The following is a 24,436-nucleotide window of genomic DNA, read 5'->3' on the forward strand; positions in this document are numbered from 1 at the left end:
ATAGGAAGGAACTGCTGTAGTCTTCCCCCGACAGGGGTGGAATGGTCCGGGGGAAGCGTAGGGAAGTCATTGGGCAGGGGTGGAGGCAGAGCGGGTGTTGTTGGTCTTGCCTCTGCCCTTGTTATTGTTACCTCGGTATCCTCCTCTGTGGTAAGCTCTGGTGAAGGTGAATTGGGTGGGAGACTTGTAGGAGGTGGATGGGGTTTCAGATGAGTATCCCTTGGAGTTGCCCCTGTAGGATGAGCGACAAAAAGAACGTCTGGGAGCTTGCGATTGCAAGGCTCCCATTGATTTGGCTGTATCTGTGTCCTTTTTCATCTTCTCAAGGGACGCATCAACATTAGGGCCAAAGAGGCGTTGCTGGTCGAATGGTTGATTTAGTATAGAGCTTTGCACCTCAGGCTTAAACCCCGAAATGCGTAGCCACGCGTGTCTGCGAAGAAGGACGCTTGTGTTCACTGCTCTGGACGCGGTATCTGCTACGTCAAGAGCACACCGGATAGAGGTATTGGTGATAACTTTACCCTCTTGTATTAGGTTGTTGGCCCTATGTTTGCGTTTGTCCGGGAGTTGTTGGAGCAGGGACTCTAACTCATCATAGTGAGCCCTATTGTATCTGGCTAACAGGGCTTGAGTATTTGCGATGCGCCAAATATTAGCTGCCTGGGACACTGTTCTTTTGCCAGAGGCGTCCAGGTGTTTAGACTCTTTGTCGGGTGGAGGTGCATAGCCTGTTGTCTGCGAATTAGCCCGTTTCCTAGCATTTGAGATGACCATCGAGTCTAATGGAACAAGGCCCCTAATGTAAGCTGGTCTGTAGGGGCAGCTTTGTATTTCTTCTCAATTCTAGGGTTGATGATTCTAGTCCTGACAGGGTCTTTAAATACTTCTGTAGCGTGTTTAATCACCTCTTTAAGCATGGGCAAAGTGGATGTGGACCTTTGGGTGGTGTCGAAAGTGTCCATTAAAAAATCATCTTCGACTGGATCTGTATGGAGGTCGACCCCGTGGTACAGGGCAGCTCGGTGTATTAGCTGAATAAACCCCATGGTATCTTCTGGCGGTGAAGGCTTAGAGGGGTAGATGTCTTCTTGGGGTATATTAGGGACATCAGGCGTATTATAGTCATCCCATGGGTCAAGGGAGCCTGGAGGACTGGGGTCATCTATTGGCATGTTGTTGTCACCGTACCCTGTGTCATCATATGTGTAGTCGTAATCTACTGGTGGAGGGGATGGCGTAGGAGACCTAGGCGGGAGGGGTGGAGGAGGAGGTGGTGGTGGAGAGGGTACCCTAAGAGGTGATGTGGCTATATCCCTTCTTTTAGGTGGTGGAGCTGGTTCAGGCATGTTCAGTGGTCTTTTTCTGGAACTGAGAGTCAATTGACCGGTTTTAGGGTCTTTAGTTAAAGTTTTTTGTTGAGGGTCTGGTTGAAAAAGCTCCTCCAAAGAAGTTTGGGTGTTCGTTGTCGACGGTGTCGGCATCGAGGGCTTTTTCGGCGCTGGCTGCAGAGCTGTTTTGGGCTTGGAGCCATGCGATTTGTCGGTTTCTGTGTGTTTTTTCAGTGTTGATGCCTTTTTCGGTTCCGAAGAAAGTGAGTCCGAACTTTTGGGGAGTGGCTTCTTCATCGGCTCCGAGTGTTTTTTTGGTGCCGGGGAGTCACTAGTTGGAGTTTTAGGTCCCGAAGGCTTCGGGGTTGAAGTAGCAGTCGGCCCCGAGGATGGGTGTGGCTTCTTTTTCGGTGCCGATGATTGGGTTTGGGCACCGGTAACAGGCAGACTCGAGCCGGAAGGCTTGGTAGGCTTCTTTGCCGCGCCCGAGAGCGGGGCATGGGAAGCAATGTGTCAGTGTGCACCTGAGCCCGAAGGTGTGACCGAAGCCTTTGTTGTTGTAGGGAGTGGGTCGGGTCGACGTCTGTACTTACGACCCGTTGAGCTGGAGTCACTTCTTCGATGTCGGAGTCATCGGCTTTGGAGGCGCTGATGAGCTCTTCTTCGAGCCGCTCCTCTGGCACATCGACACACTCGTGGAAGATGTCGTCGGGGATTGAACTCGACGAGCGAGCCATGGTCCTTCGAGCTCGTCGATCCCAGATGGTCTTCCTCGAGCGGAGGGAGGCACAAGCGGGACAGTCTCTGACCTCGTGCTCGGGAGAGAGGCAGAGGTTACACACCTCATGCAGATCGGTGTGGGGAAACTTCGACCCACATCGAGGACACTTCTTAAATAGTGTCCTTTCCATGAGCCAGATGCCAAGGCTCGGGTCGGCCCGAAGGCCTGCTTCGACGACCGGAATGGAAGATTGGTAGAGATGGAGTGCATGATGGAGAAGTGAGGGGGGAGCCCCTCATGGTGCATGTAGTACACACAATCATTCACATAAGTTTTGGCAGTAATGCTTACAATGCGGTAGGACACAAGGTACGTTGCTACTGTGATGTACGGGTAACACAGTTATTCAGCATGAACACTCAAGGGAGCGAATTGAGAAATCCTTTCCTGATGCACTATACTACTTGTCGCTGTCAGCATTGCTAAGGTAGACACTGATTTAAATATATTAACATGGAACGTCAGAGGCCTGGGAGACCCGAGGAAAAAGAGACAAATCCTCTCATACTTGGATCGCCATGCAATCCACATAGCCTTTATCCAGGAGACCCATTTTAGAGCGCAGGCTACTCACACTTTTGCCGGTAGATGGGCGAAATACGCAGCTTTTTCCTCCTACTCATCATACTCTAGGGGAGCGGCAATACTGGTAAAAAAAGGAACGCCCTTTATTATGGCAGGCACTAAAAGAGATGCCCAGGGGAGGTATTGTCTGATGTGGGGTAGGCTAGGGCATGTGGCAGTTACCCTGGTCTGCTGCTAGGGCCCCAACATAGACGACCCGCATTTCTTTACAGACCTCAGTGCGACTATCATAGGCGTGGGCCCGCAGCACCTCATCTGGGGAGGGGATTTCAACACTACGCTTGATCCACCTAGGGATAGGTCTCACCCGGCCCCACATCATTATACTAAAGCTCGTGTGACGCTGGTAGAGACACTAGCTGAGCACAAATTGATTGACACATGGAGATACCTCCATGCTGACAAGCGTGAAGGCACACACTTCACGGCGCAGGCGAGATCATGGGCACGGCTTGACTATGTTTTTATATCTCCTCATTTTTATACGGCGCTTGATCGAGCACACCATCTTCCTAGAACGTTCTCTGACCATTCGCCGGTACGCGTTACGCTACGGGCTGCGGACCTTGGCCCCCCATTGACTGCCTGGCGCCTGCAACCCACGATGCTACTAGATACTGTGTTTCAGGAGGAATTGCGGGACGACTGTTTGGATTTTTTTAGGCGCAACAAAGATTCTGTGAATGATGTTGAAACTATATGGGATGCATTTAAAGTGACCTTAAGGGGCATATGCATCGCTAAGGGGTCCGGTGTACTGAAGAGTATACTAGCACGACTGCGAACACTAGAAGGTGATCTTAAAGCGCTTGAGACGTCACTGGCTGACGGCCCTGACGATGCTATACTAGCACATATACGCGAAAAAGTGACGGAATATACGGACGAAGCCACTAGGGAGGTGAAATTTAGAGGTAAACATTGGATTGCCCGCCGCTATGGCGAAGGCGAGCGGCCAGGGAAAGCCCTGGCGGCGACGATAAGGTTGACGCGGCCCCCTAACACTATATTGGAAATTGAAGGCGTGGAGGGTGCAGTATACAGAGACACCACGCATATTCTTAACGCGTTTGTGGAGCACTATCACCAATTGTATACGTCAACTAGGACTGGGGATCTACACTTACAGGATTACCTGGAAGATGTGTCCCTCGGATGGCTTAGCGATGCACATAGAGAGTTTCTGAGCTCCCCTTTTGAATTGGACGAGGTGCGTGAGGCTATTATGCAGATGCGATCGGGCAAGGCTACGGGCCTAGATGGGATACCAATAGAATTCTATAAGACTTACATTGATTTTATGGCACCGGTCTTGCGGGAGGTGTATGAGGATGCCCTTGAGGTGGGCCATTTGCCCCCTTCTATGCGCATGGCCCTCGTTACATCACTCCTTAAACCCGGGAAAGCTGCAGATAAGTGTGTCTCCTACCGACCCCTCTCATTGCTCAATTGCGATGTGAAAATACTTGCGAAACTAATTGCTACCCGTATTAACTTGCTACTCCCTAACCTGATATTAGCCGATCAGGCAGGGTTTGTGCCCGGCAGGGCGACGTCCCATAACCTGAGCACTTTCTTCTCGATCCTCAACTCGGTGCATGAAGACCTGCCGATGGCTGCCATCTTCCTCGACGCCTCGAAGGCTTTTGACTCGTTAGAATGGGATTATGTATTCCAGGTACTGTAACGTATGGGGTTTCCACTCATTTTCATCTCCTGGATTAGACTACTGTATACAACTCCTAAGGCCAAGGTGCTGATAAACGGCAGACTTTCCTCGGCATTTCCCATCTCCAGAGGCACTAGACAGGGTTGCCCCCTGTCGCCCCTGCTGTTCACTATAGCCATGGAGCCACTTGCAGCGAAGTTAAGACAACACCATAAGGATAAGGCGCTGAGGTGTTTTCAGAGGCAGATATTAATATCTATGTATGCGGATGACATTACTTTGTATATACGGGACCCCAGTGATAACCTCAATCCGATTCTTAGGGAATTCATCCGATTTGGCAGGCTCTCCGGAGTTCAGATAAACTGGAGCAAGTCACGGGTTTTCCCTCTTACGGCGTCTACAGAGCGGTTTGTGTTAGAGTACCCTCTCGCCTGGTGCGAGGGGGACTTCAAGTATTTAGGTATACACATAGAAAAAGACAAAGATGAGTTAATGCGGGCCAATTATGGCACGACGATGACACGTATTACAGACTGCATTACTAGATGGATCACGCTTCCCCTTTCTATGGCGGGAAGGACGTCGCTGATTAAAATGGTCATATTGCCTCAGTTGTTGTATCTTTTCTTGAATATCCCCTTTTATCCAGGCAGTTTTTTCTTCCGGCATCTACGCTCAGAGCTCATTAGACTAGTTTGGGGCGGGAAGTCACCCCGGCTCAAGTGGGAGGTCCTCACTAAGCCATATAGTCAAGGCGGGTTTGGCGTCCCTGATTTTGAGCTGTACTTTCAAGCTGCGCAAGCACATTACGCCTATTTCTGGATACGGCAATCTCGATACATGCCCCAACTAGCGGACGAACACTGGCTGGCACACCCGGTCCCCATAGAAGGCGCCTTGTATGTCCCAGTACAGGGGAAAGATACAACGCCCACGATAGTGGCGAGTACAGTGACTGCATGGAACCGAATACCAGCCAAATTAGGGATTAACATGTTGTACGCGCCGCTCTTGCCCCTTGTTTACCATCCAAGCATGCCCCTGTTACAGGAAGCGGGGTTTCGGAAATTAGTTCATACTATCCACGTCACGACGTGGGGGGACCTGTACCGTGATGGCACGTTCCGTCCTATGGAACACTTATATGAAGGCATCCAACCTTCTCCCCTTGACGTTTTTCTGTACATCAGGCTCCGGCAGGGGATTAAGGCGCTAACACCCGACTTTCCGCAGGAACCACCGGCTGTGGCACCATTACAGCGTATCCTCCTAGACGAGGCCCCTGCCAAGTTGGTCTCTAAAATGTATGGGTCGGTCCACTCGCTCATAGCCGCACCGCCTCTGGCGGCTCGGGCGAAATGGGACCTAGAACTGCAGGTCCCCCTGACAGACAAACAGTGGGAGTTCTGCCTCCAGCAGACGGAACGTATCTCCTCTAGCAGTAGATTTAGAATAATACACTATAAATACATTCACAGATTGTATTACACTCCTGCTCGGCTTTACAAATACCGGCTCCGTGAAGACGATAGGTGCGACAGGTGTCATGCCCCTGGGGCGGATTTTCTTCACCTGGCATGGGCATGTGAGGCGGTGCACCGCTACTGGTGCCAGATATTTACAGCACTTTCTAAAATGATTAATTCGGAGATTACGCCCTCCCCTATCCCTGCCCTCTTGGGATACGTGGAGCCCATACAAGCTTCGCACCGCAAATTCATTGCGCTTGCCTTCTTACTTGCTAAAAGACACGTTGCATGTAGGTGGGGCAGAGGTAGGGCCCCAAAATTAAAAGATTGGATGCGAGATCTTACTTATTGTCAGGAACAAATCAGTACATATTCTGAACTCTTACCAACAGCATCGCGACCAGCAGATATCTGGGCTCCACTACAGTGCTACTTGTTAGGGGGGGAGGCTGCCGTTGCCAACGGGACACCCACATAGCCACGTGCTGGCGAATCACTCATGGACTGCTGAGAGATTGTTGAGGGAGTGTACTGCCCTTGGAATATGGCTCTATAGACACTGCATGCTGGGGGACTCCACCCTTGTGAACACTATCTTCCAGACACCTGGTGTTGGGACGTATGGGACCTGGCGAGGGGCTCCTCCAGGGAGAGTGTAGTCATCGGTAAACCCTATAGTAATCATAGGATTGATGTACAGTCCTGCTCTGATGGACAGGTTCGCACTGTCAATGCCTGTTGTGTTCTGTTCCTGCCTCCATTGTATTGCTTCTGAATGAAATGTGTACCCATTGATGCACCTTTGCTTATTGCTGTATGTTCGCTCAAAATGCTCAAAATAAAAGTTTAAAAAAAAAAAAAAAAAAATTGGTAGAGATGCGCGCCGATTAGGGGTCGCGTTCGAGACAATACCATCAAAAAGGTGAAGGATTGCGCGTCGAAACTGGAATCGGTAACGGTTCCGAACTGGAGCGCGAGAAACACATCCGAACCCGATGGCGGATAAAAACAATCTGAAGATGGAGCCGATGCCCATGCGCACTATGATCCTAAGGAGGAGTCACATACCTTGTGAATTCCTAAGACTTTCCAGGACAAAAACAAGTGCAAACATCTGGACCCAACACCAGATGGCGATCTATGCAAAAGTGTGTAATGTGCAGATCATATGCCTCGAACATACATTTATATATGGCACGCAGTATTTTGCGCTCTAGTTAAACAAAGTATCAAAATGGCCTGGAAGTCACTGGAGGTGCCACAGCACCAACGGGGGCTAAAGGATCTCTTTAAATAGGGACAGCTGAGACGGATGTGTGGGATAAACTACGCGCACAGTGCCTTAGAGGCCATCCTGCAGACACATGGGACGACTATCTGAATGCACTAAAACCTAAAACTGATGACAAACCGCTCTGGAGGAGGGCAGGTAATGGCTTGAATTACCATACTGGGCTTCATATGGGACATGCAATGTGCCACTTGCATTGCATGCCCACGGGTGCGGGCTGAGCCATGCACGGTCAATTCCCGTGTGTAGTACAAAACACTCACCGAAGAGATAGAACGCCTGACTGGCACATACATGATGAGAAACCAGTACCCAGCAGGACAGGGATTAGCGGGTGCTATGCCCCGACTCACTAGGAGTTAGGCAATGTTTGTGATTGTGACAGTGACTAATAACCAGCATATTAGTTAAGTTTCCCTGACAAGAGAGAGTTGTAATTGTTCACTGTTTTTGTTTTGTTCCCCATATCGGCCTCATGGCCAATGTGTATTTCCTAACCGAAGAAGATCACACTGTTTTGGACTGTGCACACCAGTGTACACTCCAATTAACTGGGAAACATCACACATCTTCAACTGCTGACGGCACATGAGCGAAATAGATACTCTCTCGAGGCTATAAATGCAATATCTGTCATATATGCTTGAACGCTCTTGTATACTGTATAAGTCCAAAATGACCCTGTATGAAAATAAATAAAGAGATACTGGGAAAAAACTGGCATGAAGAAAAACTGGCATATCTATGAGAAGAAAACAGGGGGTTTACATGGAGGCCAGCCAGATCTCAACTAATCAATGCCCAAAATAGGCTTTACGAGGTCGGAAAGAAGGCAGGGAAATTATTGCGCAGTTCGCAAAAATAAATGATGGTCAAAGGTGGATTTGGCGTGTAAAACAAAAATTGAACAATGCAGGGCAAGGCAGAGGATATAGCTACCACTTCTGCGTGCTACTTAATAGAGATATATGTGACCAAACTAACATGCAGGCAGGAACTGAGGGATATGTGTGGACTTATCTATTGAAACACTGGGGGATGAGGACTGGGTTAGGCTGTAGGGGGAATCATAATAGAAAAATTGCTGAGACCATATCCCAACTTAAATCCAGGAAAGCCCCGGGGCTAAATGGTCTATAAAAGAGCTGTTCAGAATTTCATCAGGCAAAATAGAACACATCCTAGATTTGCACGAGGGAGCGAAAGAAGGGGGTATTCTTCCATTGGATCAAAGGTGAGCCACAGTCATCCTCATCTATAAACAGAGTAAGTCCTGGGAAGATTGTGCCTCATACAGGCCCATCTCCATTTTAATTTTGGTCAATCAGCTGTACACTGTACTAGATAACTTAATACATCCTATCCAATCAGGGTTTATGACTCAAAGAGCCACAAGACCTAATTTACACTGATTGTACAGCTGCTTGTCTAAAACACTGACTTTAAGGGAAGCCCCAGTGATTATGTCACTGGATGCTGGAAAGGCATTCCACTATGTTGAATGGCCCTGTCTAATGTTAATATTGGAGAAGGCAGGTTTTGGTCCGAAATATATACAACGAATAAAACTGATATATACAATATCAATGGTAAGTGTGCATGTAAATGTTGCAACCTCTGAAGACTTTCCATTAAATCGAGGCACCACGCAGGGTTGTCCGTTGTTGACCCTGGCCAATGACCCACTGGCCTCCTGTCTAAAAAGATATGCCTAGATTAGAAGTCTGAGGTGGGACGCTGGACGGGAAAATACAGCGTTGGTCCACGCAGATGATATACACTTGTACCTGGCAGACCTTGCCCAGTCAGTACCTCCTTAAAGTTATTAGAAAATTTGGCAACTCTTTGGGCTGCAGTGTTCATTGGCATACATCGATCATAAGTACATTGACGGACTGGTCTTCACACAGTGAGACTGACTATCTGTTACACATAACCAGGGAGGGATTCCGATACTTGGGAATGTATGTGACTAAATATGAAGATAGATTCATAGACAATAAATTAAGAGTGCTCCTAGATGGACTCCTCACCGAAGTAGCCCATTGGAGGAAACTGGGACTTGATAGCTATGTCCAAGTTAAGGTATATCTGGCTCTCAGAAGGCTTAAAATTCTTTAAGAAACTGGAAGAAAAGTATGAATTAACGGACTCCCAATTTTACAAGTACCTCTAGATAAAATATGGACTACAAAACCACTCCGTAGATAATCTAAAAACAAAATCTCCGCTGGAATATCAGACGACCTCAGCCCCACTGCACAAACATGAAATAGCCCTGACATATAAAAAAAACCTGCTTAATGAAATGCAAGAACCACTCACAAAACTCAGAGGGAGATGATTTAGGACTACTGGCAGATAAGGATTTAACCTGTATCTAGTAGCCATCAGTGCAGAGTTCAGAATGGTACGCCTTAAGTTTTTACAGCGGGGATATCACACCAGTGTACCACTGTTAAAATTGTGGATTGATTTTGGAAAGTATATGCTTGAGGGGGTGTCAAGGAGTGTTTACATACTTGGTTGGAATGTCTCAAAATACAACTATCCTGGGAAGGGGTTAGAAACTAGATTCACTGTAAAATCGGAATTGCTTTTGATATGCCAGCAGACTTGCAACTGTTGGGAAAATAGTGAGATACACCAATTTCCTGATATCTCCGAATTTTCTGTTATTTGGTAATGATGATGAAGTTAAATGAAGGAGTTTCTTAAATGTAAGGAAGTTGAATTGATATGAACATCTAATAACAAGAAAACTTGTTTAAAATAGGAATTCAGGCTTCCGATTTGATTAAGATTTTCGATGGTAGATTCATTTGTAGCTATGTGTTTTTTTCCATATAAAACTCTTAAAATACTTCTACCATGATCCCGCATAAAATGAAAGTAACTGCAGTAGGCGTAGCGATCCTGTCTAGACTTGACCATGCCAACAACTGTTATGTAGGACTCCCTTCTAGTACCGCTGCCATATTCAAACTCCGAAAGCAGTTCTAGAGTCATTGGCCCTGCTGGAAGCGAGTTTCAAATGGGAGATCCACTGAAGGATCTGGTATTGCAAACACTTATTCTGCCATACTTTCACATTTGTCCTTTCCAAATAATACCTCAGCTCTCTTTAAGCCTTACCTGTTCAAAGCCAGCTCAGCTGAGTTGACAGATTCTGCGACTTTAAGAGAACTAGAACATCTTGAGTAGTGTGATGGTTCATGTGACCTCTCCAACCGTTCAGGGAAGCATCCATCACTACTACCTCCAGGCAAGAGGCACATCCTAGGGAAAAATCTAATATCGGAGTTTCCATAGTCTGTATAGAGATTTGTGGCGTAGGGGGGATATCATATCTCTGTCGCCCCAATTGATGGAGACACTCTTGCAGTGGCTTATGTGGAGGCCAGTATGAGGAATCAGGACACGCAAGATCAAATCAAGGCCACAAGAAACGCTACCTGGTTGACTGAAGGCTCTGACAGGACTATTACCTTTCTGATGAAGCAATCAGTTGCATTTACAGGGTCCAGAATTGCTCACAGGAACTCATTGTTGTTGAGTCAAAGAAGACTTAGGAGAAGACGTAGGTGATGTGGTAGATACTTAGCCATCACAAGCCTCCATTACCCTGCCTTTTCCCAAGTGGCCTTCAGCAACCGCTTGTAGAAGTATGGATGAATGGGGAGGCCCTAACACCATAGACGGCCACTTCTACTTTCAAGAATTTGATGATCTCGCTTGGTACAGGCTTTAACTGGAAATCAGTGATTTGAATTGATATAAGGAGGATACCACTACAAAACAAAGAATCCGCTTGTGACTATATCATGGTGCAATGTGCAACTGAGAAGAGAGCGAGATCTAATAACAGCAAGAGATCCCATTGGTTGCGAAAGGGTTAATCACCTGCTAAGTTAGCATTTTCCACATGTCTTTCACAATGTTTTTGCTGAGGCCGCTTGCTTCTAGGATTAGCCTTTTCTTTTCGTTTTAGTCTACACACAAGTACTAAAGTGTAACCCTTCCATTGGTCTTGTATGGGAACTTCCTCTACGGCGCCATTTGATTGCATGGGCTGCACTTCTTGCTTCAACAAGACGAGATGTTGATGAGCAAGAAGTCACAGATGGATACCGGTCTCAGGATGAATTTGCCTAAATTGGGGTCAGTAGCCTGCAGCCACAGTTTCCAGGATAAAATGACTTCTGGGGCCGAGGTATATGAACTGAAATAAACTTTACTCACATTAAAAACTAAAATTTAAAGAGTAAGTCATGCCTTTTTCTGGGATTCACAGTATATGCTGTTTTTACCTGATTCCCCATTTGTGAAAAATGATTTTAAACATTGGGCGAAGAAAAACATTTTGAGTAAAATAAGAGTTAAATAAATAGAAACAGGAACATTTGCTTTCGTTCTAAACATCAAGCCAGACGACTGCAAATTATTCCCAACGTTTTGAATATGAGGTGGATTCCTTGAACGGACATAGAAAGTTACCTACATATAATCCTAGTTCTGAAGGTGAGCAAGCTATCAAATTAATAAGGAAAGCAAAGTAATCGAGCACATTTTTTGACTTGGCAATAAGAGCTAGAGCATGAGTTCAGCCATCAAAATATTTGTCATTCAAAGCGTTCAACAAACATCATGAGAAACATTTGGTAGAGCCTTCAAAACTGTAAAAAGTGTATTCAGTCAACATTTTGATGCATTTCACTTTAAGTAAATTAGATGTCACTGTATTAAGTGGTTTTTAGTGTGATAATTTCAAACACACACACTATATACATATCCATCAAAAGTGCTCCGTTTAATAACGACTTTTGATGGAGTTGTAGGGGTTCGCTTCCCCGCCGTGAGCTCACCGTGAAGACGCTTAGGGTTAAGCGACCTTTTGTTGTGGATATATATATATATATATATATATATATATATATATATATATATATATATATATATATATATATATATATATATATGTATGTATATATATATATATATATATATATATTTATATATATATGTTATATATGACACAACACAGTTTTGCCACGTATAGTCATAGTTAGGTCAGAATTTCTATAGAAGCGGTGTTTTTTGCTAATAATGTTGGTGTCGTTTGAGGAATCTTCACGAAACTTAAAGTAAAGATGTATCTGTAAGAGAATATGTTAGTTATAGAATCCTTACCTTAGAATTACCCCCAGGCGCCAAACTGGATCCAGGGATTTTTTTTTAGCAGTACCCCTACGCGTTGGTAGACTCCGCGTCCGACTTTGGTGTCGTGGTCACTGGAATGACGTTGCGGTGTTTACTTAGATGCCGACTTTCCAAGCCAGAAGCGCAGAGCCATGCAAGACACTGACCACTGGTGCACGTAACTAGGGTCCTGAAAGGGAGTCCCTATCCCTAGAAGTCAGTTCGCAGAACGGGGAGGATGGGTGGGGCGGTAAGGAATCTATAACTAACATATGTCTCTTACAGATACATCGTTACAGAAGGTAAGTAACTTTTTCATCTGAAAGAGACTGCTAGTTATAGATTCCTTACCTTAGAATAGATACCCCAGCAATGCCAACCCGGGAGGTGGGTCTGCGAACTAAGTTCACACCAGAAAGTCCTGGAGAACAGAACGGCCAAAATAGCCGTCTCTCCGGACTTGGCTGTCCAGGCAATAATGTTTGGCGAACGTGTGAAGAGATGCCCACGTGGCCGCCTGACAGATGTCAATGAGTAGCACTCCACGTCCCAAGGCAGTACTAGCTGCCGTAGCCCTGGTGGAGTGGGCACCCAATCCCACTGAAGCTTCCTTTTTCGTGAAGGTGTAGCAGATTTTAATACATAGGGCAACCCATCGAGAGATGGTGTGTTTTTGCACAGCCCGACCTTCCTTGGCACCCACATAGCCAACAAAGAGTTGATCATCCACCCGGAAATCCTTTGTGCGGTCTAGATAGAAAGACAGCCCACGTTTTGGGTCCAGATGGTGGAGTCTCTCCTCCTTCTTGGAGGGGTGTGGAGGCGGGAAGAAGGTGGGCAAAGTGATGGTCTGTCCTATGTGGAAAGAGGTAACCACATTGGAAAGAAAAGAGGGCCTTGTGCGAAGGACTACTTTGTCCGGATGAATAGCAAGAAAAGGAGGTTTTGAGGATAGAGCTTGAAGCTCACTCACTCTGCGAGCAGAGGTGATCGTGACAAGGAAGGCACTCTTCAGTGTAAGGAGTCTGATAGGGCAGTTATGTGGAGGCTCGAAAGGAGCACACGTAAGGAATGTCAAGACAAGATTCAAGTCCCACTGGGGCATTATGAAAGGAGAAGGAGGAAAGAGGTGAGTAATGCCCTTTAGAAATCTATTTAAAATAGGGGCTTGAAAAGAGAAGGCTGATCAGGGAGGCAAAGAAAGGCAGAAATGGCCGAAAGGTAGCCTTTAAGAGTGCCCAGGGCAGAGCCCTGCTGGGCTAAAGAGAGGATGAACAAGAGTAACTCAGAAAGGGGGGGGGGGGGGGGGGGGGCAGGAGGGTGGAAGGTCAAAAGCTGTCAACTGCCGCCGCTCAATCTCCACGCAAGGAGGTGGAGGCTGGACAAGTTCGGGTGGAGGACCGTCCCCTGCTGCTGCAACAGAAGGCCCTCCCGAAGTGGCAGTTGGATCTGAGGATCGATGGCCATGCTCAAGAGCTCGGGGTACCAGACTCTTCGTGCCCAGTCCGGAGCCACAAGAATGACTTGGGCCCGGTCACGCTTGATCATCTTCAGCACTCGGACCAGAAGTGGTACCGATGGACAGGCGTACAGGAGGCTGCATTTTCAAGTGACAAAAAGCATCGCCGCGCAAGTGCCGCCTTGGAAATTCCAACGCACAGAACTGCTGACAGTGTGCATTCTCTTCAGTGGCGAACAGATCTAACCAAGGCTCCCCCCACTGCTGAAAGAGACCTTGAAGAACCTCCAAGTGAAGACTGATCCATCATGCGCCGACGGCTGAGCTCCTCCGACCTGGCGTTCAGAGAACCTGCCAGGTGTTGAACCACCAGGGACATGGCCTGATGTTCCAGCCATGCCCAAAGGTGAAGAGCCTCTTGACATAGGGTCCCCGACCCCATCCCACCCTGTTTGTTGCAGTACCACATGTGGCGTCATCTGTGAACACCTGCACTACTCTTCCTTTGATAGAGGGAAGGTATGCCTTTAATGCCAGATGAATCGCCCGGAGCTCCAAAAGGTTAATGTGGAGGCCGGACTCCGCCGGAGACCAGAGTCCTCTGATCTCTGTCTCCCCCAGGTGGCTGCCCCACCCGAGGAGTGATGCATCGGTCACCACTGTTAGCTCTGGTTGGGGAAGGGAGAGGGATCTGCCGCTGACACAATCTTCGTTCGTTAACCACCACTGCAATTGATGTGCAGTCCCCTCTGAGATCTGGATATAGTCGGAAAGTTTGCCCTGATACCGTGCCCACTGGAACTTCAGGTCCCACTGCAGAGCCCGCATATGCCACCTGGCATGATCAACCAGCAGGATGCAGTAGGCCATGAGGCCCAGCATCCTCAGCGTCATTCTCACTGAAATCCGGGAAAGAGGCTGAAACATCGGTATCATAGCCCGAATATCCCAGACAAGCTGTTTGGGAGGATAAGCCCGAAACTGTGCCTTGTCCAGAACCGCTCCGATGAAAAGGAACTTCTGAGAGGGAATCAGGTGCGACTTCGGCACGCTGATAGTGAACCCCAGCAAATGCAGGAGGTCCGCCGTAGTCTGGAGGTTGGAGTCGACAGCCTGGGGCGAGCTTGCCTTCAAAAGCCAGCCATCGAGATAGGGTAAGACTGAAACCCTTGATCTGCGCAGGTGAGCTGCGACCACCGCCATCACTGTCATGAACACCTGAGGGGCGCTGGTAAGGCTGGTAAGGCCGAATGGGCGTATGGCGAACTGAAAATGCTTGTAGCCTACCATGAACTGTATGTAATGCTTGTGTGCTGGCAGGACGGGAATATGGAAATATGTGTCCTGCAAGTCCAACGCTACCATCCAGTCTCCAGGTTCGAGGGCAGACAGGGCCTGAGCCAATGTGAGCATCCTGAATTTCTCCTTCCGGAGGAAGCGGTTGAGGGCACTGAGGTCTAAGATAGGACGCAGGCCTTTGTCCTTCTTGGGTACCAGAATGTAGTGGGAGTAACAACCACGACCGACTTCTGGCACAGGGACCCTTTCCATAGCTACCTTGGCCAAGGGAGCTGCAACTTTGTGGCGGAGAAGGGCCAAATGATCCTCCGACATGCAATGGAAGGATGGTGGCAGGGAGGGAGAGGTTGTGTTGAAGGGGAGGAAGTAGCACCTTCGGACTATCTGCAAAACCCACCTGTCCGACGTGCTGGTGTGCCAGTGGGGGAGGTGATGGTGAATCCTGCCGCCCACTGGTCTCTGGTGGCCCTGAAAGGTGGGACTATTAGGGTTTGGAGGCTGCTGCAGGGGGAGGGTATGGGTGGATTGGCCTGCCCGCTGGCCCCAGACCAACGTCGTTGGGTCCTACGTACGCTGCCACACACAGGCTGGGCAGCTTGAGTGAGCCGGTGGGTAGACTGGGCTAAACATGGTGGGGCAACCTTTCCATTGCCGCGAAAAGCAGACTGCATAGGGCGAGAGGTCGCCGCGAGGCCCAAGGATCTGGCTGTAGCCCTAGAAACCTTAAATCGCTCGAGCGCTGAGTCCGCCTTATCACCGAAAAGGCGACAGCCATCGAAGGGCATGTCCAGTAAGGTGGATTGGACAACCCCAGAAAAAACAGACGTCCTAAACCAGGCGTTGTGCCTCTGGGCTACTGACGTGGAAACCATTCTGCCCAGTGAGTCAGCAGTATTCAGCCCACATCTGATTGTGAATTTGGCTTCGCCTCTGCCACTGCGCGGGTTAGAAGGGCCCGAGGTCTCCTCCGGGCACTGCGGCAGCACTTGCGCAACCGTATCCCACACCGTAAGGGAATAACTGCCCAAGAGGCATGAAGCATTCACAGACAGCAGCGCTAAGATGGTGGACGAAAACATCTTCTTCCCAAGATGGTCCAGCTTCTTGGACTCCCTATCTGGTGGAGCAGTAGGGAATGCACTCTTAGAGGACGAGGCTTGGACCACCAAGCTCTCAGGGGTTGGTTGTTGGGAGAGGAAAAGTGGGTCGCCCGGAGCTGGGTGGTGGCTTCCGGCAAACATCCTGTCCACAGGAGCCCCTTTGCTGGACTTGGACCAAGTGCCCCGGAGGACGTCCTTGAGTGCTTCATTGAAAGGCATAAGGGGTCCTAAAGAAGCCACCGCCAGTTGAAGCACCTCTATCAGGAGGTTAGTCCTGACTGCCACTGTAGGAAGCTCCAGGCCCAAGGCCTTAGCCACCCTACGCAACACCACTGCATATGACGCCCCCTCCTCCATTGCCACGGAAGGGGCAGAAAGCATGCCAAGGTCTGGGGAGGTATCCAGACCACTGGTGTCACCCAGTTCCTCTTTCCAGTCTGGTTCATAACCTAACTGATCAGCTAATGAGTCCACAGACCCCTCAAAGTCCTCAGGTTGCCATTCAGGCCTAAAAGGAACACCAGGGATGAACAGTGGCACAAAAGTGCCCTCCGGCGCAAGGCAGACGTTGGTCGATGTTAGTCAGGCGCCGTGTCCAAGTTGGGGGTGAGGCTGGGGTCGGCGCCGGTTGGGGGCATGACTGGCACCGAGGGAGTCGGGATTGGCGCCAGGGAAGGTACCGTGAGGTCGACCGGCATCGATCCGGATCCAGGCGTGGATCCTCGAGGGCTCTACGGCTCCGGGGTCAGAGCCGCCCGCATCGAAATCCCAGGGCCCTCAAATGAGTCCGCGGGGCACAAAGGCGAGCCAGTAGAGTTGGGCTGCCCAAAGATGCTGTGAAGCTCTTTGTAGAAAGCTCGAAGCTGGGCAGGGGAGGCTACGGCACAGGGAAAAGGAGGGAAGTGCGGAGCCGTCCCAGGAGCAGGCTCCGAAAACGGAGCTGGAGAGCGGCGACGCTCCGAGTCCCAAGTTGGCCGATGGACAGGGAGAAGGCGAAGAGCGTCGCTGCTTCTTCTTGTGCTTTGACTTACGGAACGATCTCGAAGCCGAATGATGGTGGTGGCTCCGCGACCGGTCCCGAGACCTTCCTCTCGACCGGGACCTCAAACATCACGAAGCCGACTGCCGGGCCTCCAAAAGCTTTCAGGACTGCTCCCACAAAGACTTGGGATTCATGGCCCGGCAGCCGGAGCACAACTTGAGATCGAGGGTCAGCCTGTAGTTCCAGACGCAGAGCAGCAACTCCCTGAAGTTGTCATCTTAAAGTGCTCTGACGTCATATTCTGAAGGAGCAGTCAGAGTTAGAGTACTGACTGCAACATCCTATGTTTCTTGGGGTTTAGAAAGTACAACAAGTAAATAGCTGGGTTTTTATTTCTCATTTTTGAATGAATGACTTCGCTTCTTTTAGCAAAAAGAACATATGATGGACAAAATGCTGAATAATGTCAACCCCTTCTCCCCCCCATTCAGAGATCTGGGCCTAAGTCCATCGTTTGTTTGCTCGCCGTGCCATTCCAGTTTGGACCCAGCCATTTGCAAATCAGTCTTGACCCTGCTCCCCATAGGAACAGTTAAGCTTGAAATGCTAGGCCAGGTTCTTCCCGGACCAGAAACAAGCATCCTAGGACCGATTTAGGGGTATCCCCCCCATATCAGCTAGGATAGCTTTAGTCCAGCGGCATGGTGATCACGGGACCCACATCTGGGCATACCCGTCCCATTTAAGGACGCAACAAAAACTAAAAGAACAAATGATGGGCGGAATGCTTAACAATGTCAAACACTCACCGCCAGTACAGAGATCTGGGTATAAATTCATAGTTTTTTTGCTCACCACGCCATTCCAGTTTGGATCTAGCCACATGCAAATCAGTCTTGACCCTGCTCCCCATGGGAACAGTCCAGCCCCAACTGCTGGGCCAGGTCCTACCCAGACTGGAAACAAGCATCCTTGGGCCTGTTTCGAGGTATCACCACGCATCAGCCAGGATAGCTTGACTCCAATGGCATGGTGAGCATGGGACCCACGTCTGGGCACACCCGTCCCACTTAGGGTGACAAATGAAAAAAAAACAAATGATGGAAGGAATGGTAACAATGTCAAACACTCACCCCCAGTACAGAGATCTGGGCCTAAATCCAATGTTTAGGCCCATTGTAGCAGCAGCCGTAGATGATTTGGACTAATGCTGTGCTAGCATATTGTGTGGTGTGCAGTGAAATTCCACGCCATAGCTTTGGTTAATGATCAAAAGTACTCATTGGTCTGAGATTACATCCTTCTATTGGGGAAGGTATAACCTGATGCATCCTTCCAACGTGTTAAGTGGTCAGAGAATGTTTAGAAGATCATTGTTTGGAGACAGACTTGTCCTTGGTTTGGGTGCCCTTAGCCTTACTGTGACTGTTGTCCCAGAAGTCTCCTCTGGTAGGTGATTTGGAATGAGGTCTAGGTGTTTCTTGCAGCCCATGGTGTTTGGTGACAAAACCATGACTTTGGTAGAGGATTTTGGAGAGCTTTCATATCCTTTGCTGTCCTTTCTTTTCTCCAGATGCTGTGAGCCAGTTGTGGCACAGAGTGGGATGTTGGTGTTAGCCTCCTGTTTGGCAGATTCAATGGTGTTGAGGGCATACCTGACATTTAACTTAAAAATGATCTTGCCCTCTGGGACCATTTCTTCCAAAGGTTTTTTATAAGCATCTGGAAGTTGCTTGACAAGTTCCTCCATTTCCTCTCAATTATGTGCCATACCTGGAGAGCAGGCCAACAGTTTTGCCATTTGCCACTGCATTGCAGCCCCCACAGTTACTAGTTTGCCTGAGGTATCAGTTTTCTTGCTCTCCTTATCAAGTGGATGGGTATATTCCATGACTAGCATGAATGCCATTTTTTTGTGCTGTGTGGAAGACAAGAGAATCAGGTGAAATAGTATGCAAATGAAGATAGGGCCTAGCGGAGTGGCTTAGTATTTTTTCTCCGTCAAGGTATGTCCAACCGTGCCTTACCTAGATATTTGAAGCTCTCTGTGATACACCTGCGCATCAGCAAGAACTGTAGGGGCAGCTTTGTTTTACAAAGGGTCTCAATGAGGAAGGTATCCTCCTCTTCCACCTCAAAGAGTTTAACTTTGAAGTGTTCTGCCACTAGAATGAGAGCATAAGATGCGGTTGTGTCATCTGGTGGGATGGTTTGACTGGACAGGACTCTAAAGATGCGTCATCTGGAGCATCCACATATATTCATCTCCATCTTCCATGAGCACTAGGTCCTCATACGAGTCTGGCAGGTCTAAAGAGTGGTCCTGGTTTGAGTCTATACAAATAGATAGGGCCTCTGTTAATAAGTGTGCATGCTCATTCCTTGGGCTTATTTTTTGGTATTAGGTAAACCGTAATAAGCTCCTCTGGGATTGCCTCCTCAAAGGTAAGGTAATATCTTTTATGGTGTAGCTAGCCCGTTGTAGGAGGTGGTGCTAGGATATGGCAGTCAATTGGGTCAATGTAAATCCTCCTTTGTCTTACATCAGGTTATCTTTGGCAGCGAGGGTGTCACTTAGAGTCGAGCTCAAGGCTGGTTTCCAGGCCGACTTCAGTGTAAATTTCTGTTCCGAGATGGGCTCAGACAGATCGCTGCCCTGGGGCTTTTGCCTCTGGAGGTTGAGGAGTCTCTGTAGCCAAAGGTGCCTTCCAGGCTTGAGGGGTTTCAGGAACAGAGGGATGTGCAGAGTGTTGAGGCATCATGGAAGTTCTGGAGTGTAGGCACGTCTCTCTTGGTGCCATTCCTTTCTCTCGCGCAGATGCTCCGCTTGAGTTTGAACAATATAGGAAAGACCCTCCGTGTTTGTAGAAACCTATGTGTGTTTTAGTTCTAGACGTATTTCTACCCAAAGTTGAACACACAATTTTCTTTTGTGATAGCTTGCAATGTTTGAAAGTGATTGCTGATGTTTCCTACCACATCACTGTTTCAAAACAGAGGTTGTAAGTGCAAGTCCTGCTTTTGTCTGAAACTTTGCCTAATGTTCCTTTCAGGTCTCAATGTGGTTGAAGACAAAGCCTCTGATGGGAATGCCCTACTGATTTTTTAAAAGGGCATCCTAGAGGCCCCCTATCGCGTGCCTATGTCAGCAATTACAAAGCTTGCGCTATACCACTCTGAATACTTTTTTATTTTTAGAGTTTTATATAGCTTCGAACTAGACCCGAGAAATCAGGTATCAGAGCGCTTTACATGAGCACCAGTTTCGTTACAGGTGAACACATTCATTTTTGTTAGGCATGGGGAGATTAAGAGATTTGCACAGAATCACAGGTTGTGTTAGCATCGTTGGCGAGACTCGAACCCAGGTTCCCCAGCTTCGAGGTCGACCGCTCTAGCCCTGAGGCTACATCCTCTCCCCCTCCTTCTACTTTATTTTCTCCCTGGTGTTATTTCGCCATAAGAACTTCACATCTAGTGGATGATGGAAGCAGAATAAAGCTCTCATTTTTTAAAGCGAATATCTAGGTATAATAGTGGGCGTGCATGGGTACAACTGTAAGTTCAGTCAACGTTTAAGGGATCATGCTTCTAGCACCTTTTAGGATATACAATTCCATGCTGTTTCTTTGTAGATTAACACTTGAGCATGAAGCTTTTTTCTTGTTCTTTAATTAAGTGAAGTTGGATCGTTTTTATAGTTCATCTATGATGCCCATAGCTTTGAAGCAGCATTAAGTCACTTGTGATACCTTTTTGCCTGACTGGCATTTTAGGAAACAACATTTTGTATTATAAGATTTCTTGTTTTGTGTTTATCGCTGAAAATAGAGGTTTAGTAGTTACATCATACAAATTGATTTGACTGGATTGAGCTGGCCTCAGGTGTTACACATGATGTGGGCCCCTTGATGTATGTAGAATGTATGGCAGTAGGATAGCCTGTGTTGATAATTTGGTGTGCAGCTTGTGCTTTGTTGACTGCGTTTTTCTATTGATGTATTCTTCTGTAATATGCCTGACATTTTTGTCTCTCATTGTATTCACTTCTAATACGATATATTTTTAAAGTATAGTACTGTCTTGTAGTTTTTATTATACCCCACACAGGTCGAGGATGTCAGTGTGCTTCTACTTGTTGAATGGTTCCTTCAAACACTTCACAAATATCCGCCCTGCTAACAATGCTCAGATATCAATTAAAGCACTTTCATCTTCCCACTGCACTCTTGCAAATCGAAAATTAGGATCAGGAAAGACACTGTGCTAGAACAAACAAATACATTTCACCTCGAGTAGTGCTGTTTCATTATAACTTACAACATCATTCTTATTCCTTGAACTGTACATACCATATCCATCTGGATTGGAGCGAGGTGTGTAGAAACTCTGGACTCCGCAAGTCTTACAAAATGAGTGTCGGGCTCGATGAGTGTTGAATGTGTATGTTGTTAAGTTGTCAGCACCCTAAGAAAATCAAAAATATTAGTCAATGCAAAAATGTGCAGTATTATACACCAAGTATCCTATGCAATGGAATTCTCTACAAAACGCATAAATGATTTAAAAAAACACATTTGGATTTGCCTGGATGGGATACATAATTCTAGTTATATACAATGGATTATGTAGAATTAAATGCGAAGAGTTTCGTAATTGCCTATGTGAGAAACTATATTACAATAGCAAGAAATTTGTCAAGACTAACCATGAAGTTAAACAGTATCCCTTTGAAGGAAAAACTTATTCACTCCTTGCTATTAAACAAACCCATTTCCAAAGCCTGTGATGTAGCTGTGAGGGGGGGAAGATAAGTTCACTTAGTTCTAAGATAGATATGAAATTAATTTAGATTCAGACTCCTCAGAAATAAAGGCGATTTAGCATCAGAAGAGTACCACTCCAGTTTGAGTTGTGGCCGATGCATCTTCAGAAAACTCCGAGGAGAATGGTGAAAGCAGAAGATGTAGAATGGGGAAAGGAGAGAAGGGGGAGAACTAACTGCTATGTGAGCAGGTGAACAGGGATTCCAGAAAGATCTGGTAGAAGAGACTATGCTCTCCTTTTACAGTGAGATGCAGGTACACCAACAACTGGAAAATATGCACAGCCACAAATGCCATAGTCATTCAACTGGAATGGGAAGTAGGAAATAATTTACCAGTTTAGTTAAACTGTTTTTTTAATCATGGGCATAAAAAGTTAGGCCCCTTAGAATATTTCTACGTGTTCGATGGGTCTCAGAACACTTGTCAACAGGGCACAGTACATCTCTTCCACGTTATAGTGTCAAACAATGTCAATGTAAAGGATTTTTTAACGTTTTCCATAAAATGACAGAAGTGAAAATAAACGTGATTCAATAAAAAACGTTATTTAGAGCAACTGTAATAACAAACATATTCAATCACGTATTACTTTACTACAAAGGTCATATTACAGGTTGTTACCAAAATACAGGGAAACTGACATGAGAAAACACCGTTTACTGTTTCCGAGATTTCAGGTTACAGCGACGCTGCAAAGGGAAACAACTAATAGTCAGGTGGAGTTTTTAATGTGATTTTACCTCTACGCACAAATTGAATCCCTTGTATTCTGGTTTGGTTAAAACAGCTACTTTTTTTAATGTACGAAAACACGCCATGGCATAAATCTTTTATGCAGATATGCACAGTGTAATGCTAATTATTATCATTATTTAGAAAGGGGAGAGGAGTCTTCGCCCATTTGATGCCTTGCCTCGTGTGAGCATGGCTGCTCCTTGTCGTAGGTAATGGTAATAAATAGCATATTACAGTTTGCGCATCCTCATATACGAAGAAATAACAAAGTAAATAATGCACATCTGTATGTATATATATATATGAATGCTCCCTTGCCTTGTCCCAAAGATTGAGCTGCACTCCAACACAAGACCAAAGGTGGCAAGCCTTTATTTCAGAGTACAAGCGGCATACTGAAAACGATTACAATGTAGCAGCCATAGACGCGACCAGCCTGACGCGTTTCAAGGGTGTGTGTCCCTCTTCCTCAGAGGCAATCGCGCTTAGGAGGTGCTCCGGTTCCAGTCCCAGAAGGATGTTTTACGCCCCCAGATGGGCGGGTCAACTGTCCCAAGCATCCTGGGACTTGTAGTTCCGGTGAATAAAACCATGAATGGTGCACAAATATTCTGCCCTTTTCAAGCCCACAGATGGGCCATCGCTTTTCAGGTCCGCTTTAATCCCTGGTCAGTGCTTCCACAAAGACGGCAGGCAATATACTGCCGAGTGGCCCCCTCTCATCCCGGGGTGGTGCTGCTCGACGGCTGGACCGCCGCCAAAAATGAATGCTCCCTTGCCTTGTCCCAAAGATTGAGCTGCACTCCAACACAAGACCAAAGGTGGCAAGCCTTTATTTCAGAGTACAAGCGGCATACTGAAAACGATTACAATGTAGCAGCCATAGACGCGACCAGCCTGACGCGTTTCAAGGGTGTGTGTCCCTCTTCCTCAGAGGCAATCGCGCTTAGGAGGTGCTCCGGTTCCAGTCCCAGAAGGCTGTTTTACGTCCCCAGATGGGCGGGTCAACTGTCCCAAGCATCCTGGGACTTGTAGTTCCGGTGAATAAAACCATGAATGGTGCACAAATATTCTGCCCTTTTATATATATTCACTGAAAACACCATAGGTTTTAGGGAAAGTTATAGTTAGTTGGACATTTCATTCGTACGAAATCCGTGAAATTCCCCCGTTATAGTTAGTTCAGCTAACTATAACTTGCGCTCCCGCAATGCACTGCTGATGACGTCACATATTACATCACTCATGACATGGTCAGTGACATCACAGATGACATCACGGATGACATCATCCAGTGACTGTGTGTTTCTGTAAAGTTTAAATATGTTTAAAATATATAGGGAAAGGCATATTGAAGAATGAGTGGGTGTATAAGTGTCTGAATGGATGATTTAGTAGGTTTGTGACTGACTCTATAAGTGAGTGATTAAATGTATCTTACTGAATGCATGGGTTAGTGACTAAACTGTGTGAATGTCTGTATCCGTCTGTGTGTTGGTGTGTAAGCGGCTGCATGGGCAGGGCTTGACAAATCCACTCGACCGCTCGCATTTGCGAGGTAAATTTAATGCGGTCGAGCTATATTTAGGTCCTACTCGCCCTTTCTGGCGAGTAGGAAAACATACTAACTTTTGTCCTCTGTCTTTGAAAACGGAGCAAATGTGACCAGATAACAAGATTTAAAGACCTTTTTATTGCTCACAA

At 47.2% G+C, this 24,436-nt stretch overlaps 1 protein-coding gene across 1 annotated transcript in view; it reads right to left on the minus strand.

The window, feature by feature from the left end:
• The window catches only part of CENPV (centromere protein V), a 60,056-nt gene that overhangs the window by 14,337 nt on the left and 21,283 nt on the right, over window positions 1-24,436 (minus strand). The window contains exon 4 of the mRNA XM_085649303.1: window positions 21,521-21,635. Coding sequence (XP_085505429.1) covers window positions 21,521-21,635 — 115 coding nt within the window. The remainder of the gene's footprint in view (window positions 1-21,520; window positions 21,636-24,436) is intronic.

The sequence above is a fragment of the Triturus cristatus genome, chromosome 3_2 (genome assembly GCF_964204655.1).
Source record: "Triturus cristatus chromosome 3_2, aTriCri1.1, whole genome shotgun sequence".
In the NCBI taxonomy this organism is placed as follows: domain Eukaryota; kingdom Metazoa; phylum Chordata; class Amphibia; order Caudata; family Salamandridae; genus Triturus; species Triturus cristatus.